This window comes from Gorilla gorilla, chromosome 2, assembly GCF_029281585.2.
Source record: "Gorilla gorilla gorilla isolate KB3781 chromosome 2, NHGRI_mGorGor1-v2.1_pri, whole genome shotgun sequence".
Taxonomy (NCBI): domain Eukaryota; kingdom Metazoa; phylum Chordata; class Mammalia; order Primates; family Hominidae; genus Gorilla; species Gorilla gorilla.
The window spans coordinates 25,381,851-25,400,441 of NC_086017.1; the positions used below are offsets into that span (position 1 = coordinate 25,381,851).

Here is an 18,591-nt window from a genome sequence, read left to right on the forward strand (position 1 = left end):
CCAGAGGCAATCCTGCCAGTCAGATCAGAATCCAAGGCATACACTTTTATCTCCATCTCTTCCCAGAGTAAAGTTTATAGGATTGTCAATTTCTTCTTTCCACATTATTCCATTTATTCAGATTAGCAGCAGCAAATGCAACCAGAAAACACCAGATAATTTACACTTCATCTGTATTTTACTCTCTGTAATAGTCAGTAGTCAGTTTTCTTGGGGTTTCTCAGTCATAATTCCCATCTGGAATGTAACTGGTTTCCTATTTTCTTTCTTTCTTTTTTTTTTTTTTTTTTTTTTTTTTTTTTTTTTGAGGCAGAGTCTCACTCTGTCACCCAGGCTGGAGTGCAATGGCTTGGCTCACTGCAAGCTCTGCCTCCTGGGTTCACGCCATTCTCCTGCCTCAGCCTCCCAAGTAGCTGGGACTACAGGCGCCCGACACTACGCCCGGCTAATTTTTTATATTTTTAGTAGAGACGGCGTTTCACCGTGTTAGTCAGGATGGTCTCGATCTCCTGACCTTGTGATCCGCCTGCCTCGGCCTCCCAAAGTGCTGGGATTACAGGTGTGAGCCACCGCGCCCAGCCTGGTTTCCTACTTTCTTAAAACAGTCATATGATGTTCTACTGTAATCACTTTACATTTGCATTATTTCAGAGTCATGGGCTGCTTCTTCATTGGCATGCACTGCTTCCCCACCGCCTAACTGTCTTGAAAATAAAGGAACAAAAACAATTTGGGATTAAATATAATTTTCCATTTCATTTTCTTTTTCCTTCAGTGTCCAAAAATCCTACCATTTTCTTGCAATGGATTTGAGACTTTTTTTCCCTATGGCACATACACTCACTTCACAAAATAAGCTGAGCTACTTCAAAGTAGCATGTATGAAATAACTGTAGAACATCTCCACTGAGCTATTGTTAACCATCATGAGTTCCCATTTAACACGTAGTTAGTGAACTCTTAAAGAGTACTATGGCTATACAGAGAAGTGAAAATACACAACCCCTGATCTCCAGGAAATGTCTAATTTACTTGAAGTAAGACCCAGTTACTTGAGAAAAGGGAAACCACTATGTCTACTTTCACATTCACCGCTAAGCAGGGATTCCAAGTGGTGTTCTCTTCTCTAAATTCTCACCTTCCTAAAATGCAGTGGCACTTATTGAGCGCCTTTTATATGCCAGGCATTGGGCTAGGAGCTTCTGGGTGGCTTTCTGAATCCCCAAATAACCCCATGAAATATGAAAGATTTCTGGAAAGACTATTAGTAGAGAAAGTAACCTAACAAACCATTTCACTTTGGGAGGTTGAAGTGGGAGGACAGCTTGAGCCCAGGAGTTTGAGACCAGCCTCGGCAACAGTGTGAGACCCATCTCTACAAAAAACTTTAAAAATTAGCCAGTTGTGGTGGCATGTACCTGTAGTCCTAGCTACTTGGGAGGGTGAGGTGGGAGAATTATTTGAGCCCGGGAGTTCGAGGCTGCAGTAAGCTATGACTGTGCCACTGTACTCCAGCCAGGGCAACATAAGAATACGCTGTCTCAAAATAATGATAATAATAATAAAACTCATTTCCCATTCATCTCCTCAACCCTGGATTCTGGGTTTTTCTAAATTAAGAAAACTGCCATAATCTTTCGAAGCTCAGTTTTTATGAGGCAATTGGATATTATTAACACATACAATAGGATCACATAAGAAATTCATTATTAAACTAGGGGCTACAAAATATTCTATCAAATATCTATCAACCAATAGATTCATTTTAGAGGGGTATTTTCAATATTTTATCCTTCTAAGGAAAATCTTCTATGAGGAGATTAATTTCAAGATCATTTTTACTAAATAAGCAGTCAATGGATTCTGTCAATTAGTGCCCCTGGACTAATGTGGTCTTTATACACTTAGACTGACCTCTGCTGGACAGTCTAATAACCTGTCAGCATTTTTTTTTTCTCTGAGAGAGTATGATTAGGAAAGGGGCATTTTCCCCAAATTTTATCTAGTATTTAGTAACAGATTTACACAGTTCAATTTACAAATATTAATCAAGCCCTCTACACCACCTAATGGCAAAATCTTACATTGCATTTGGCTGCCAGAGGTGTGTCCGGAGGCAGAGTGGGAGGAGACTGATGAGGTTACATGAACTATCCAGTCTGAACGCTCCTTTTCATAGTCTCTTCCTCCTGTGCAGGACATAAGAATACCTGAGAAATGAGGCTGCTTCCACGAGCCTGTCAGGGGCCAAGTCACAGTATCTTCTGGGTTCACCCCTAAAACTGAAGTCTACCACTTCATGGTGGTCACGTGTGCCTAAACTAGCCAGTGTAGACAAGTCTGATATGGGTGGTGCAAACAAGCTGAATTTTGATATAAAGTCCTATGCTTCAATTTATGTAAAACTGCAGATAAAAAACACGAATGACCCTGAAAATAAGTGATGCTTTTCCATTTCAAATATTCTTTTAAAATAATGCCTGCTTCTGATAATAAAAATTACATAATTATTTTTAAAATTCTATAAAGGAAAAAATTAAATAAAAATTGCCTACAATTCCATCTACCAAGTTGTATTACAATTTTAGTTTATTTTGTGCCCATCTCTGTTCTGTAAGCAAGCAGGTATGCATGAGTATGGGTATTTCCTTACTTCACTCCACATTTCATTTTGTAGCTTGCCCTTTTCACACGTTGTATTGTGATTATTTTTCAATTAATAAATAATACAATTTTTATTTTATGATGATAGACCATCACTTATGTAACCAATGTCCTACTATTAAACATTGGAATGGTTCCTAAATAAAACTACGCTACATGGCCTTTTAGATAAATATTTGACCAAATATTTTATTATTTCTTCAGGATATATTCCCAAATAAGCTCAATGGGGCCTGGCACAGTGGCTCATGCCTATATTCCCAGCACTCTGGGAGGCCGAGGCAAGAGGATAGCGTGAGCCCATGAGTTTGAGACCAACCTAGGCAACATAGTGAGACCCTGTCTCTACAAAAATAAAATAAAAGAGTAGCTAGGCATGGTGGTATGCGCTTGTAGTCCTAGCAACTCGGGAGACTCAGATGGAGAGATCACTTGAGTCCCAGGACGTCAAAGATGCAGTGAGCCGTGATCATGTCATTGCACTCTAGCCTGAGCAACAGAGCAAGACCCTGTCTTGAAAAAAAAAAAAAAGCTCACGGGGTCAAAACTTATGCGGTATGAACATTTTTAAGACTCCAAATACAAGCAATGCTAGAATTACTCTACAGAAATGTACCAACTTCAACTTCCATCAGCAGCATAGGAATCTCCATTTTCACTTCCACTTCACCAAAATTCAGATTAATTTAGAAAGTTCTTTGCCAAGTGGATAGGCCAGGAAAAAAAAAAAGGGATTTTCAGTATAACTTACATATTCATATTCATGCTTTTACTGAGCATTTATATTTTTTCTGTGAATTGTACATTCACGCCCTTTGCCCATTTTTCTACTGGCACCTTAACATTTTTCTTATATATAAGAGTTCTTTATATTTTTATTTTATTTTATTTTTTATTTTTGAAAGGGAGTCACACTAAGTCTGTTGCCCAGGTTCAAGAACAGTGGCGGAATCTCGGCTCATTGCAACCTCTGCCTCCCAGGTTTAAGCGATTCTCGAGCCTCAGCTTCCTGAGTAACTGGGATTACAGGAGTGTGCCACCATGCCCGGCTAACTTTTTTATTTTTAGTAGAGACAGGGTTTCACCATGTTGGCCAGGCTAGTCTTGAACTCCTGATCTCAAGTGATCCACCCGCTTCAGCCTCCCAAAGTGCTGGGATTACAGGTGTGAGCCACTGTCCCCAGTCTGAGTTCTTTATAGATTAAGGTTAACTCTGTTGGTGTAAATCTGATATGCTTGAACTTAGGTCGCTAGTCCAAATATATCCTGAAATTATTAGTTTGGGTGTGATGTGACTTTGCCTTTGGCTGAGTAAATTCCTTCCAGGAAAAAAAAAAAAAGAAAACTCATAAAATATAGGACCAGCCCCATTAAATACTGGTGACACTTAGGTACTGAGTGGTCAAAAAATAAAATAGGAAGAAGAGCCTATGTATCTCAACTAACTGAACACGTCTCTACATTAGATAATTCTTACAGCTTTTTTCTTCAATTTTTAAAAGACAGGTAACTGCCTTAGTCTGTTTAGTGTTGGTATATAGGAATATTTACTAAAGCTAAGTAACTTGTTTTAAAAAGAGGTTTATTTAGCTCACAGTTCTGATAGCAGGAAGGTTCAAGACTGGGCATCTGATGAGGGCTCAGGCTGCCTCCACTCATGGGGGGAGCCAGTGTGTGCAGAGTCCACACGGGGAGAGATAAAGCAGGAGAGAGGGAGGGAAGGTGCTAGGTTCCCTGCGGGGTGCTAGGTTCCCTTTTTGTTTTTGTTTTTTTTTTTGAGACGGAGTTTCGCTCTTGTTGCCCAGGCTGGAGTGCAGTGGTGCAATCTCAGCTCACCACAACCTCCACCTCTTGGGTTCAAGCGATTCTCCTGCCCCAGCCTCCTGAGTAGCTGAGACTACAGGCATGTATCATCATGCCCAGCTAATTCTGTATTTTCAGTAGAGATGGGATTTCTCCGTGTTGGTCAGGCTGGTCTCGAACTCCCGACTTCAGGTGATCTGCCCACCTCAACCTCCCAAAATTCTGGTATTACAGGCATGAGTCACTGGGCCTGGCCACTAGGTTCCTTTTAACAACCAGCTCTAGTGGTAACTAATAGAGGGAGAGCTCATTACCCTGAGAACTCACCAAACCTTTCATGAGGGATCCATCCCCATGACCCAAACACCTCCCATTAGGCCCTACCTCCACCACTGGGGAATCAAATTTCTACATGAGGTTTTGGGGAACAAACATCCAAGCTATAGCAGTAAAATAATATTGATATGTAAATCAACATTTAGGCAGTTACAATGCTATTACGTAATAAAAGCTCTCCATTCATCTGTAAGTAGTTTTGTGGCAGAATAACTTTTTCTGTTACTTTTTCTAACTTTTTCTGTTTTTAATCAATTCCTTTACTGTAAAATGTCATTTTAAATGTTTATTTTATTTTGCACAATTTTAACAGTAGAGTAATTTTGCTGTGGAAAATAAAATTTCATCTTGCAAGAAAGAGAAAACTCAAGACCACCAACTGGCGTCTTTATTTACATATTAGAGCGGGTCAGCCAATGAAAATCCTAGAAAAAGAAGACAACAAACATTCAGTCAAAAGAAATGATTGTCTCAAATTATATCCTCATTGTTTCACTTGTTCTAAAACCTAAAAGTCCTACACAATGGTGGCAAAATGAGGTTTGTCTTTGTTCTGGTGCTTTTCCCAAAAAGGACCTAAAAACCTATTAGTGAATCTTCCTGCTGTGTCCTATAAAACAACCTAAAATGGCATTCTGGGTCCTCTTCCATTCACAGTAATCAGAGCACAAAAACTATAGTCTAAAAGAACCAGAAGTACACTCAGAAGGAGAAGGAAGATGAAGGAGGCCCACAGAGGGCTGAGCTCCCAGGTCTGAGAACATGAGTAGGAAGAACTGTGCACGGAAGTCTTTTCCAGAACTAACACCATCCTACACATATGGCCTGGACACAGGCACAGATATAGGCACTCCCATATTGAGGCAGGAAGTGGCCAGCCTACACTGAGAATCAATGATAAATGGCAGATGGACAGACAGACAAAAATCAACAGTTTGGAAAGTATAATGTATGTAAATTCCACTGGAATGAAAATAAATAATTTCAAAGTGATAAATGTAAGAAATATAAAAATAATTCTCATAGAATTGTAAAAGAGGAAGACGAGAACTCATATTTCTCCAGCAATATCCAGCAATATCCAAACAAAATTCATAGAGAAACTGTAGAACAGATCATTGGAAGCAAATCAATAGCGTGAACTCACTAGCAGAGATGACAGAATTTGTTAGGGCTTTTCTGTGATTAACATAGGTCTCAAGATGATGATGATTATTATTATTATTATTTTGAGAGAGAGTCTCACTGTCACCCAGATTGGAGTGCAGTGGCACAATCTTAGCTCACTGCAACCTCCACCTCCTGGGTTCAAGTGATTCTCGTGCCTCCACCTCCTGAGTAGCAGGGATTACTGACATGCACCACCATGCCCAGTTAATTTTTGTATTTTTAGTAGAGACAGGTTTCACCATGTTGGCCATGCAGGTCTCAAACTCTCAGCCTCAAGTGATCCGCCCACCTTGGCATCCCAAAGGGCTGGGATTACCGTGCCCAGCCATCAAGATTATATGTATTCATTAAGCTTCTTACAGTGGCTTTAGTTTCCCCAGTGCTCTGATGGCCTGATGCCCGGAGGAGGGTGTTTTTGGTTACCAAACTAACATCCCAGTCACTAGAAAGTATAAACCTAGTTATAAATCCATAAAGTGGCATGAGATGAAAAAGCCTGTCTATTGAGTGTCTGACTAGCATAAATCATTTTAAATAGAACTTAAAAAAAGAAAAGGCAATCCACAAACCCACAGGAGTACAGATAGATTCTGAAAGTGGTTGACCCTCCCTTAAAACAGTCTGCCTGCTTGCTCCACAGAAATCCCTGCTAATGCCCCCTGCCCTTCAGCTTACTAGGCTAGTTTTTCTGCATTCATCTTCCTCATCACTAGGTTTCTTGAGTATCTCCTCTCTCTGCTAGGAAGTAAATGCCAAAGTCATTGAAATCTGTTTTTACACAAATAGAATTTCAATAGAATTCTATATATTTTAGTGTCTAAATTAGTTAATTTATATTTCATTGATTATCCAGGTATCTGTTTACCCATTCATCCACTGCTTTGTTCACAAAAGAAAGAGATTCCATATGTATAAGAACCAAGACAGAAAGTACTTGAAAAAAATATCTGCTCTGAAAAGAGTGGCTGATACGCAAACCGTTCACACGGAAGACAGGTTCTATGAGGCGGCAAGTGGCAGAACCAGGACGGCAGTAGAAAATTAAGTATGAAATGCAACTTACTCTGGAATAGGAGAGGCTCATGCTATGAACTTTGTCATTTACTTTACTGCTGTAATCAACACTGTAGTTTCACCCTGGAGGTCAAAGTAACTAATTTTGAATGCACCTGCACAAATCCTCGTATTAGTCGCATCTCCCTCTTCCTCAGACTTGCCATGCTTCCTCTTTCCTCTTGCTACAGAGCCTGTTGCACATCTCTTCCCTCTCCCCTTTGCCGAGTTAGTCTCTGCTTATCCTTCTGATCTCCGCTTAAGAATCACCTCCTCTGAGAAGCCTTCCATGTAACCCCAACATAAATCTGATTCCTTTGTGGTACGTTTGCTCAGAACTGGGTTCCTTTCCTTCCAAGTAATTGCTTCACTCTGTCATAGTGTGTTCAGTTGTGAGGTTACCAGACTGTCCCTCTCCCCTACCAGACTACAAAAGCTCCATGAAGGTGAGGACTGAGCCTGGTTTGGCTCACCATGCTATTCGTAGCACCTAACACATACCTCAATATTCACTGAACAAGTACATGAAACTGCCAAACTCAGAAATGGTTTAGAAAGACCTCTGTAGATGATAGAGGGTGTTCTGTTTGGTAGATACTTTTTGGAGGGGGATAGGGGAAGCAGATGCATTTCCTGCTTTCTGCTTAGCAACTGTATTTACCTGGGCCTTCCGTGTGGCTTGTGGCTCAATCATGATGTTGATAAGAGAAGGTTTAGTTGTGTCTGCTAGGCTCTGCCTCAGGGATTTTTGGAGTTCTTCTGGTGTTTGCACAAAATACCCTTTGCCTCCAAAAGCAGTCATGACTTGCTCATAATGTGAATTTGGCAGCAAACACATTGGAGGGACCCTGAAAAACAAGGTCATGAGTCAATGAAATTTAAATCTTAAACCTTGTAGAAAAAAAGTCATTCTCTGAAATACTTCATTAAAAAAATTTCAGCTGAACTCAAAGGCATACTTTTATCTTCAACACTTAAGCTGAGATGCCAGTACACTGAGTTTTTCCTATATTTATAATTGTCTATACAGCAATGTCCAATAGAACTTTCTGTGATGATAGAAATGTTTTAAACCTGTGCCATCCAAGACAGTAGCCACTATCTACCTGTTGCTGTGAGCACTTGAAATGTGACTAAACTGAGGAACTAAATTTTTAATTTCATTTAATTTGAAGTAATTTAAATCTAATTTGCAACAGTTGCAGCATGCCTAGTGGCTACTATACTAGACAGCACAGGCTACATTATCAACTATTATGAATCCAGAAGAAAAACATGAAAAAAAAAGATTACTGCAAAACAACAAATAATAAGAAAACAACAAATAAAGTTGGTGAGGCATAAATAGACACACCCATACCCTGTTCCACCCCAAGGCTGGCTCACAAATTCACATCTGTCTCACATTCTATGGCCAGCTACAATACTGTCTTAATCTGGCTCTGCCATCAGATGATCAAGATTTAGCTAAGTGGTGAAAGGAAGGTAGACCTCTGGAACACAAATAATACGTAAACATCCACATTTCCACATGGTGTAACAGGAATCAGTAGTCCTACTATTGCTCCCAGTCCTGGGAGCATTTTGCAATAAGCCTTTTCATTAACAAGGCTCAGACATCACACTCATTTATCTGAGTCTTCAGTGGCTCCCTGATTATTAACTATTTATTGAAGCACCTAATCATGGATATTTGTGCAAAGAGGAACTAAGACAGGATTCCTTCTCTTTAGAAGGGCTGACAATCAAAACGGACAATACTCATACCATGTAGGCACATTACTGCCAATATAGAAGACTTTTTAAAAAGAGATTAAAACGGGCAAGAGAAAGTAAACAGACATTGGTCTTGGTTACTTACACTGCAGTAGCATCTTGAAATTTTAACATTTCTTTCCAAGTATCTGTATCAAAACCTTGGTAAATTCCATTGTTATTCACTACCAAGAGTATGATTGGCAAGTTGTACCTAAAGTGAGAGTAAAATATGAAGGAAATCATTCTTCATTTTAAAGTAATTTCTTTTCTTTGGGTTGAAACTTTAACTTAAAAATGAATAGTTTTCTATAAGCTTTTTGTATTATTAGAGGAAGACTAAAAATCAAGCACTTATTATCCTAAGAAAGAATATCAAATAATTAACAGAAACATCATGGAAAGGCAGAAAGAATGCAAGATTAAGAGTTGTTAGTCCTGGCTGGGCACAATGGCTCATGCCTGTAATCCCAGCACTTTGGGAGGCTGAGGTGGGCGGATCACAAGGTCAGGAGTTCAAGACGAGCCTGGCCAATATGGTGAAACCCCGTCTCTACTAAAAATACAAAAATTAGCTGTGCATGGTGGCATGTGCCTGTAGTCCCAGCTACTCGGGAGGCTGAGGCAGAAGAATCGCTTGAACCCGGGAGGCGGAGGTTGCAGTGAGCAGAGATCACACCACTGCACTCCAGCCTGGGTAACAGAGCAAGACTCCATCTCAGAAAAAAAAAAAAAAGTTGATAGTCCTTTAGCTATTAGCTATGAACCTCAGACAAATCACTGAGCTTTTCTGAATCTGGGTTTTCATAAGTCTAGATGGTATATGAAGAACACCTTCCCTATTTAATACTCTCTAAAGTACCACTTCTAGTTGGTTCCTAGGAACAGTGTTTGAAAAGTACCTTTCTATTTACTGAGCTCCCCACAGACACCCAGCTCTTGCTAGATGCTGTGGAAGATACACAAGTAACTAGCACACACAATCTGCACTCAAACTACCACACACATAATCAGAAACACATTACATGGTGTAGTCAGTACAGAAAAGGAGTATTTAACAGTGTGCTAAACAGTATAGCAAAGACAAAAAAGAAAAGGTTGATTAAATGTTATTGACTGAAAAGAATGTAGGTTTTATTTTCTAACATAATTTCCAAGGGCAAGTGGTAAAAACAAAACTAAACTGCATACTGTTAAATAACAGGACTGTGGTAATTATTTGCTCTCCATGCTCAAAAGGAGTCATTATCCACTAAAAGGCTGACTTCCCCATAAGTCATCTTTTTTGTGTATATCACTTGGTTGTCAATAAAGACACTCTAACAGACACATACAGTCAGACCTCATTATCTGAGTTCTGCATCCGTGGATTTAACCAATTGCGGGTCAAAAATATTCGGGAAAAAAAATTGGGTCTGTACTCAACATGCACAGACTTTGTTCTTGTCATTATTCCCTAAGCAATACAGCACAACAATTATTTATATAGCATTCATATTGTATTCAGTATTTTAAAGTAATCTAGACATCATTAAAAATATATGGGGGGATATGCATAGGTTATTTGCAAATACTGCACAATTTTATATCAGGGACTTACTTGAGCATCCTTGGATTTTGGTATTTGAGGAAGGTCCTGGAACCAATCCCCCACTGATATAGAGGGACAACTTTACCTTCCCAAATCTTGAACGTTTTATCTACCAAAGCTTTGCCAACCCCAAAACATGATTCACAAAAGCCCTAATAAGAGCCCTGGCTAAGAATAGAATGGTTTTACTACAGTTTAAATATAGCTGGAAAAATAAAACCCCCATCCTTCTATAGTGAGGATCTACAATTCATGAGTTTCTCCATGAATTCTCATAACTACACACATGATCCAAATGACTCATGTTCACTGAGCATCACCTCAGAATTTAGCGGGGGCCAAGCATGGTGGCTCACACCTGTAATTCTAGCACTTAGAGAGGCCAAGGCGGGTGGATTGCTTGAGCTTAGAAATTTGAGACCAGTGTGGCCAATATGGCAAAGCCCTGTCTCTACAAAAAAATACAAAAAATTAGCTGGGCATGGTGGTGCATGCCTGTGATCCCAGCTACTCAGAAGGCTAAGGAGGCAGGATCCCTTGAACTTGGGTGGTTGAGGCTGCAGTGAGCCGCAATTGCGCCATTCCATTCCAGTCTGGGTGACAAAGCAAGACCCCATCTTGAAAAAAAAAAACTGCTTGGATTATCTCATTTGTTTTTCATAATCATCTTTCTAAGGTAGGAACTATTACTATTCCTACTTTTTTTTTTTCAAGGAATTTCTGCCTAAAGGATACTATTCCTGCTTTAGAAGAGAGGAGACTGAGGCTTGGTTAAGTGACTTTTTTTTTTTTTTTTTTTTGAGACGGAGTCTTGCTCTGTCGCCCAGGCTAGAGTGCAGTGGTGTGATCTTGGCTCACTGCAACCTACACCTCCCAGGTTCAAGCGATTCTCCTGCCTTCAGCCTCCCAAATAGCCGGGACTATAGGCATGCACCACCACATCTGGCTATTTTTTGTATTTTTAGTAGAAATGGGGTTTTACCATGTTGGCCAGACTGGTCTCTAACTCCTGACCTCAGGTGATCTGCCCACCTCAGCCACCCAAAGTGTTGGGATTACAGGCATGAGCTACCACGCCCAGCCTTGGTTAAGTGACTTAAAGTCACATGGCTCTGACTTGATAGAACCAGTATTTAAATCCAGGCCATTTGTCCCACAAGCCATGCTGCCTTTTTTTTTTTTTTTTTTTTTTTTGGGAGATGGAGTCTCGCTCTGTCACCCAGGCTAGAGTGCAGTGGTGCGATTTCAGCTCACTGCAACCTCCACTTCCCAGTTCAAGCAACTCTTCTGCCTCAGCCTCCCGAGTAGCTGGGATTACAGGCGTGCATCACTGCGTCTGGCTAATTTTTTTTTTTTTTTGTATATTTAGTAGAGATGGGATTTCACCATTTTGGCCAGGCTGGTCTTGAACTCCTGACCTAAAGTGATCTGCCTGCCTTGGCCTCCCAAAGGGCTGGGATTACAGGTGTGAGCCACCATGACTGGCAGAAGCCATGCTCTTAACCACCACACTTGCTATTTCCCACAGGAAACAAGCTTCTTTCAGTCCCCAACATTTTTTTCTCAGTGACCTCAAAACCACTCCCCACAGTTTTACAGGTTTTTACCATACAGTGAGGAGGCCAGAAAGATACGGTTCTGGAAGAGAAAGACCGTGGGTTACTGCCACTAGCACCCTCAGGACAGAACACAGTGCTATGCACAGGGCACCTGGTGAACGCTTCGTAAGTATTTGTCAGGTGACTGGGTCTTGTGTGTCATTTTTCATATTCTAGAGAATCAAATGCTCTGATTCAGGATGATGTTTTACCTGCAGATGGTTTCTACCTCCATGCCAGAAAACCCAAATGCACTGTCTCCTTCCACACAGATGATCCATTGCCCAGGGCTTCTATCTTTAGCCACCACGGCAGCTGCAATAGCAAATCCTAAACCAACTCCCATTGTTCCGAAAGTACCAGCATCAAGCCTGTTGGAGAACAAAGTTAAAATGAAACCCTCTAGGGCATGTCATAGAGGATGGGATTGGCACAAACCTTCTAGTCATATTTACATGGTTGATGGAAAAATGAAGAACCACAAAAACATTCTCTTTCTTCAATATAAAATCTTTAGACTGCTAGGAACTAATTTGTCAAGGACAGAAAAAAGCCACCCATGTTTGCTTGGAAGACTATAAACATATTCCTAGAACACTAAGTAAACAATTATCATGATACCAAGAACACATCAAGCATAAAAACTCTACAAAACCTCACCTAAGAATACTTTTATGAAATATGTCCTTACATACTAAACATGTATTAATTCTCAAATGTCTTCTTAATCTGCACTATTACAGTTTCATATTAAACACATTATAATCAATTACGACTTCTTTCTTCTTTAGAAGTCTTACCTGTGACGAGGAAGGTAGTTCTGAAGCACAGTCCGTCCAATGTCCATAGTATTTGCTCCTTCACTTACCACGAAACAGTCTCTAGGTAGTTGTTCTTGAACATGGTAGAATACTGTGTAATAATTCATAGGCAGGGATTTTTTAGAAGCTAGTTCCTGAAAAGTAGATGGGAATATAATCAAATTAAATTGGGATACAATGAAAATAACCAATGTTAATAAGATACTATCAAACTTATTTGGAAATACGCAACAACTACAAGCTACAAGGTTTCCAAATGGCTATAAAATGGCCACTCTGAGAAGTTGGCTGACCTGTGAACAGCCCTGGAGGACATGTGTCCCACAGTCCCAGATGGGAACACAATTAAATAAGCTCGGGAATATCCCGCCTCTTGGAGATCTGCAATGCACAGGAGTGTATTAAAGACACTGAGAAGTCCTATAGTAAAGACAGCTGGGAAGCACTGGGTTACATAAAACTAAACGTTCTTATTTGAGCACTCTTAGGAAAACGGTGCCTTAGAAAAAGTGAAATTTATTCCAGAATATTTTCATCTGAACTATGACCCTAAACTTAAAATGTCACAATTTTAGAATACAATCTGAAAATCTAGTTTTTCCCCCAACACACTTAAGAGTAAAGGAGATATCTTACCCCCACTATCCTAAAGAGTCCCTGAATGGAGAGAAAAACAGCAAGGCAAACACCTTTGTCTAGCCACATGCCTTTCAGGGCTGAGAAAAAGCCATAGAGAGCTTTAGCAGCAACAGTCCCATCTGGCCCCAGGACTGCCTCTTCACCTATGCTACTTTGTTCTGCTGGAGATTATACACAAGGTAAAGAGGGACCCTCCTATACACCTGCACTAAAGAAGAGAGGCAAGTCCCTTCTATCTTAAACCAACATCGTTCCTATGCGAAAGAAAAGATTAGTCATGATATGACTCAGGAAATAAAATTGAGACTGGTGGCTGGGCATGGTAGCTCACGCCTGTAATCCCAGCACTTTGGGAGGCCAAGGCGGGCGGATCACAAGGTTAGGAGTTCGAGACCATCCTGGCCAACATGGTGAAATCCTGTCTCTACTAACAAAAATACAAAAATTGGCTGGGTGCGGTGGCTCACGCCTGTAATCCCAGCACTTTGGGAGGCCAAGGTGGGCAGATCACCTGAGGTCGGGAGTTCGAGACCAGCCTGACCAACATGGAGAAGCTCTGTCTCTACTAAAAATACAAAATTAGTCAGGCATGGTGGCACATGCCTGTAATCCAGCTACTTGGGATGCTGAGGCAGGAGAATTGCATGAACCCAGGAGGCGGAGGTTGCGGTGAGCCAAGCTCGTGCCATTGCACTCCAGCCTGGGCAACAAAAGCAAGACTCCATCTCAAAAAAGAAAAAAAAAAAAAAAGTAGCCAGCCATGGTGCCGGGTACCTGTAATCCCAGCTACTCGGGAGGCTGAGGCAGGGGAATCGCTTGAAACTGGAAGGCAGAGGTTGCAGTGAGCTGAGATCGCGCCACTGCACTCCAGCCTAGGCAACAAGAGTGAAACTCCATCTCAAAAAAAAAAAAAAAAAAAAAAATTGAGACTGGCTCCAGATAGAAACAGTCATTGATTAAAATTCCAATGTAGGCCAGGCACAGTGGCTCATGTCTGTAATTCCAGCACTTTGGGAGGCCAAGGCGGGCGGATCACAAGGTCAAGAGATCAAGACCATCCTGGCCAACATGGTGAAACTCCATCTCTACCAAAAATACAAAAATTAGCTGGGCGTGGTGGCACACGTCTGTAGTCCCAGCTACTTGGGAGGCTGATGCAGGAGAATCACTTGAACCTGCGAGGCAGAGGTTGCAGTGAGCCGAGATCACGCCATTGCACTCTAGCCCTCTAGCCTGGCGACAGAGTGAGACTCTGTCCCAAAAAAAAAAAAAATTCCAATGTAAGACAGATTCATGTACAATCAATTCTGCTATAATGTTTGATGCGAAAATGTGAATTTATTCTAAGACAACTGATATATTAGGGAACCAAGCGAGCATAACTCAAATTTTATATTTGCTTATGCGTGATTCCACCAGTAAGAAACACTGGTGGAATCACGCATATGACACAGAAAACTGCACCCAGCTGAACAAAGATACATATGAATACACAAAACAATAAAAAAAAAACACCTTTCTCACATAGGGAAAGCACAATACACACACACATGCACACACACACACACTTTACTAGAAATTGCCAAATCCTGCAGCACTGACTCATTTTAGTGCTAGTAGTAGACAGTTTGATGGTTTCTAGTATCATCACTACAATTTCCAAAACCTTAGCTACCAGGCAAAGCCAAAAGTGCAAATGAGAGTGCTGCAAAAAAATTTCCAGCAGTGATAAAAAAGTTAAATAAAAAAGAAGGCTATACATTGGATCAAAATTTCAATTTTTATGAAACAGCTATTATAATAGCACGCCCTGAAGGACCTATATCTTAAAAGCAGAAAAACATCTCAATCCAAGATTTAAGGATTAAAAAAAAAACAAAAAACACTTAATAGTTAATTTGTTTTTTTTTAGAGACAGGTTCTCACTCTGTCACCCAGGCTTGAGTGCAGTGGCATGATCTACTACTGCACTGCCACCTCAACTCCTAGAGTCAAGCAATCCTCCAACCTCAGCCTCCTGAGGAGACAAGACAACAGGTGTGTGCCACCACATCTGGCTTCTTTTTTTTTTTTTGTAGAGACAAGGTCTTGCTATGCCCAGGTTGGTCTCAAACTCCAGGCCTCAATTGATCTTACTGCCTTGGCCTCCTAAAGCACTAGGATTACAGGTGTTTAATTGTGATGTTCTATGCCACCATCAAACTGAAGGCACACCCATCCACTTCCACTATTATCACTTTCTATCCAATGTCCAATCACCTTCCTTCCACCAGCTCACAGTAACTCACAAGCTACAACCTTTCAGAAACTTCAGGTCTTTTTCAAGGTAAAATGCTATATTCATTGGCATATATTTCTTAACCATTTAACACGTTTAAAACATTAGGTTCTTATCTTATTTTTAGGTTACACAAAGTTTTTGAGAGTTGTGCCACTAAATCCCTTTTTCCATGAGACCTGGGGTTTTCACTGCACAATTTTGCACATCAAGGTGATTTTTAGGAATGCACATGTCACATTATGGCAGAAGTAACTGAATCATGAGCCTGACCTGTTATTGAGCTTCAGTAGGTCCCATTTTACCTTGGATGCAGCTTCATTGCTCTTCATTTTTTCTCTCAGAGTTTTCCACCACTTGCTCTCTGGAGGATACTGCCATGGTGTTTTATCAAGTTCCTCTAAAAGCTTAAAAAAAAAAAAAAAACACACACACACACAAACACATAAACTTTTTCTTTGCTTTTTCTTTTTTTTTTTTTTTTTTTTTTTTGAGACAAAGTCTCGTTCTGTCACCCAGGCTGGAGTGCAGTGGTGCAATCTCAGCTCACTGCAACCTCTGTCTCCCAGGTTCAAGCAATTCTTCTGCCTCAACCTCCTGAGTAGCTGGGATTACAGGTGCCTGCCACCACGCTCAGCTAATTTTTGTATTTTTAGTAGAGACGAAGTTTCACCATGTTGGCCAGGCTGGTCTCGAACTCCTGACCTCAGGTGATCTACCTGTCTCGGCCTCCCAAAGTGCTGGGATTACAGGGATGAGTCACCATGCCCAGTCTGCTTTTTAAAAATAAATTTAAATCATATTAACACGGAAATATCTTCTTAAAGAAGACTATACAGCCATACTACCCTTCACATTACTCAGACTCTTTTTTTCTTCCAGTTAGTAAACACCTGATAGAATCAATGGGTAACACGGAAGGCTTTTGTTTGGTCAGTGTGGGTGTCTGCCAGATGCTGGGATGCCCATAGGACAGACTGGAGTGCTACCTCCTCCACACCTCAAGCAGGGGCTCTGAGACCCTCCTCGGTCTTTGACACTGGAAGGAAAACCACTCCTTCCACAGAACTCTTGTAGGAAAACCAACAAATAACCACGGACTCCTATGGTACAGACCAAATGCTCCAGAGTGATTTAATATGTGATTCAAGATTATATCCTATATTGTGTAATCAGGACAACAATACCAAATTGTATCATCCAAAATCAAGTGATAAATGTGACTATATTTTATCTCCTGTCACAGTGAAATGTACAAACTATGTACAAATAATAACAACCTGTGGAAAAGTCACTGATTAGTTTGAAGAGTAAAAAGCTCTTTTTTACCTAAAGAAATACTTTTAGATTTTTCCAGTGCTAAGCCATTCTTGCCACTTCTTGGCAGTAAGTGCAGTTCCTTTGGAAGGTATACTTTTTCAGATAGCTGGATGCTATTTAATAAATTAGTAAATTTAGTAAATTACTGTTTGCCTACTGAAAGATGTTACATTTTCAATCATCTCCCAAAAATGCTTAACTTACATAAAAATGAGCCATGTACCAGAAGTTGGACTTAACAAGTTCCAAAGTTGTATTTAAGAATAGTTTTCAATCATACATTTTGTTTAAAACAGATATGAATAGTAGACCCGTTACCAAGTGAATCAAGATTAAAACATTTTCAAGAATTGACTATTCCCTAATGAGCACTCCACATAAACTAAAACAAAAGTTCTCACCTGCTTAGTGACAGCATGTATGTTTCCTAGCAAAGTAACAGCGGGCTTTACATTATTCCCCAATTCTTCTGCACAGATATCAACCTAAAAAAGAGACAAGGCTAAAGAACAACCCATGTTTATTCTGAAAAATATGTAAGAAGGCAATTACGATTGAATAAATGAACTGTGTATATAGAACACATGATAAAGAAGATTTGATATTCAGAAGTTCCTTAATAAAAAAAGTAAAAGTCCATAGAACTATATTAGTATTATAGCTAGTATAGAGAGCCTCATTATCTTCCCTCATTTAAAAATCTACTCTATGGAATTTTGGTATTGCTTCATTATACCCATAGGGAATGCATTTGACCTGATCAATTATAGTTTTGCATCTCATCAGTAAGTTCTATTGAATTACATTTGGAATTCCTATCTAGAGTGTGGGTTCTCAAATATAAGCATATATCAGAGTCACCTGGTATATTCTGGGCTTGATAAACCATAAACTGTAGGAGTCTACCTCAGAGTTTTTTATTTTAATAGGTCTGGCGTAGGGTCCAGAAATGTGCATTTCTAACAGGTTTCGCAGGTGGCGCTGATGCGCCTGGCCCAGGGAACCACATTTAGAGAACAATTCCAAGGACATGGCACGATTACTTCTCCATTTACTCAGAAGTTCCATGTCTGGATGGCCATGGACAAATGATGGCTTCTGCAAAGAGGAATACTTCAGCCACCCCAAAGGGGATGTATCTCATTCTATAATCAAGAGGGCAATCAAGAGGTATTGGCATCTTCCAGGTAACTCTGTCTTGTTTGCCTGCGGTTTTAGTTCTCAACTGGCTCAGCTGGGAAAGGAGCAATTAGAAGTTGACTCCTTAAGAAGTAAAAGGTAGACTGGGAAAAGGGCAACTGTAGCTGGCTCATCAAACATCAAGCAACCCAAGCACAGTGGCTCAAGTCTGTAATCTGGCATTTTGGGAGGCTAAGGTAGGAGAATTGCTTGAGGCCAGGAGAATTGCTGAGACCAGCCTGGGCAACATGGCGAGACTTTGTCTTTACAAAAAAATTAAAATTAGCCAGGCATTGTTGTACGCGTCTATAGTCCCAGCATGTCAGGAAGCTGAGGCGGGAGGATCACTTAAGCTCAGGAGGTTGAGACTGAAGTGAGCCATTA

The 18,591-nt window shown here is 40.4% G+C and overlaps 1 protein-coding gene across 3 annotated transcripts in view; it reads right to left on the minus strand.

The window, feature by feature from the left end:
• Positions 1-18,591, minus strand: part of HACL1 (2-hydroxyacyl-CoA lyase 1) — a 46,163-nt gene that overhangs the window by 903 nt on the left and 26,669 nt on the right. The window contains exons 11-17 of one of the 3 annotated variants that reach the window (XR_008677971.2): positions 17,430-17,513; positions 16,014-16,115; positions 12,771-12,925; positions 12,183-12,341; positions 8,888-8,995; positions 7,688-7,874; positions 2,085-2,189 (exon numbers count right to left, since the gene is read on the minus strand). Coding sequence is in view for 2 of the 3 variants with exons in the window: in XM_004033685.5 (XP_004033733.1) it covers positions 5,196-5,228; positions 7,688-7,874; positions 8,888-8,995; positions 12,183-12,341; positions 12,771-12,925; positions 16,014-16,115; positions 17,430-17,513 (828 nt within the window). In the remaining variant the exon portion in view is untranslated. Of the gene's footprint in view, positions 1-2,084; positions 2,190-5,074; positions 5,229-7,687; positions 7,875-8,887; positions 8,996-12,182; positions 12,342-12,770; positions 12,926-16,013; positions 16,116-17,429; positions 17,514-18,591 lie in introns of those variants that run through there. The other 2 variants (XM_004033685.5, XM_055381101.2) reach the window with 2 other exon arrangements.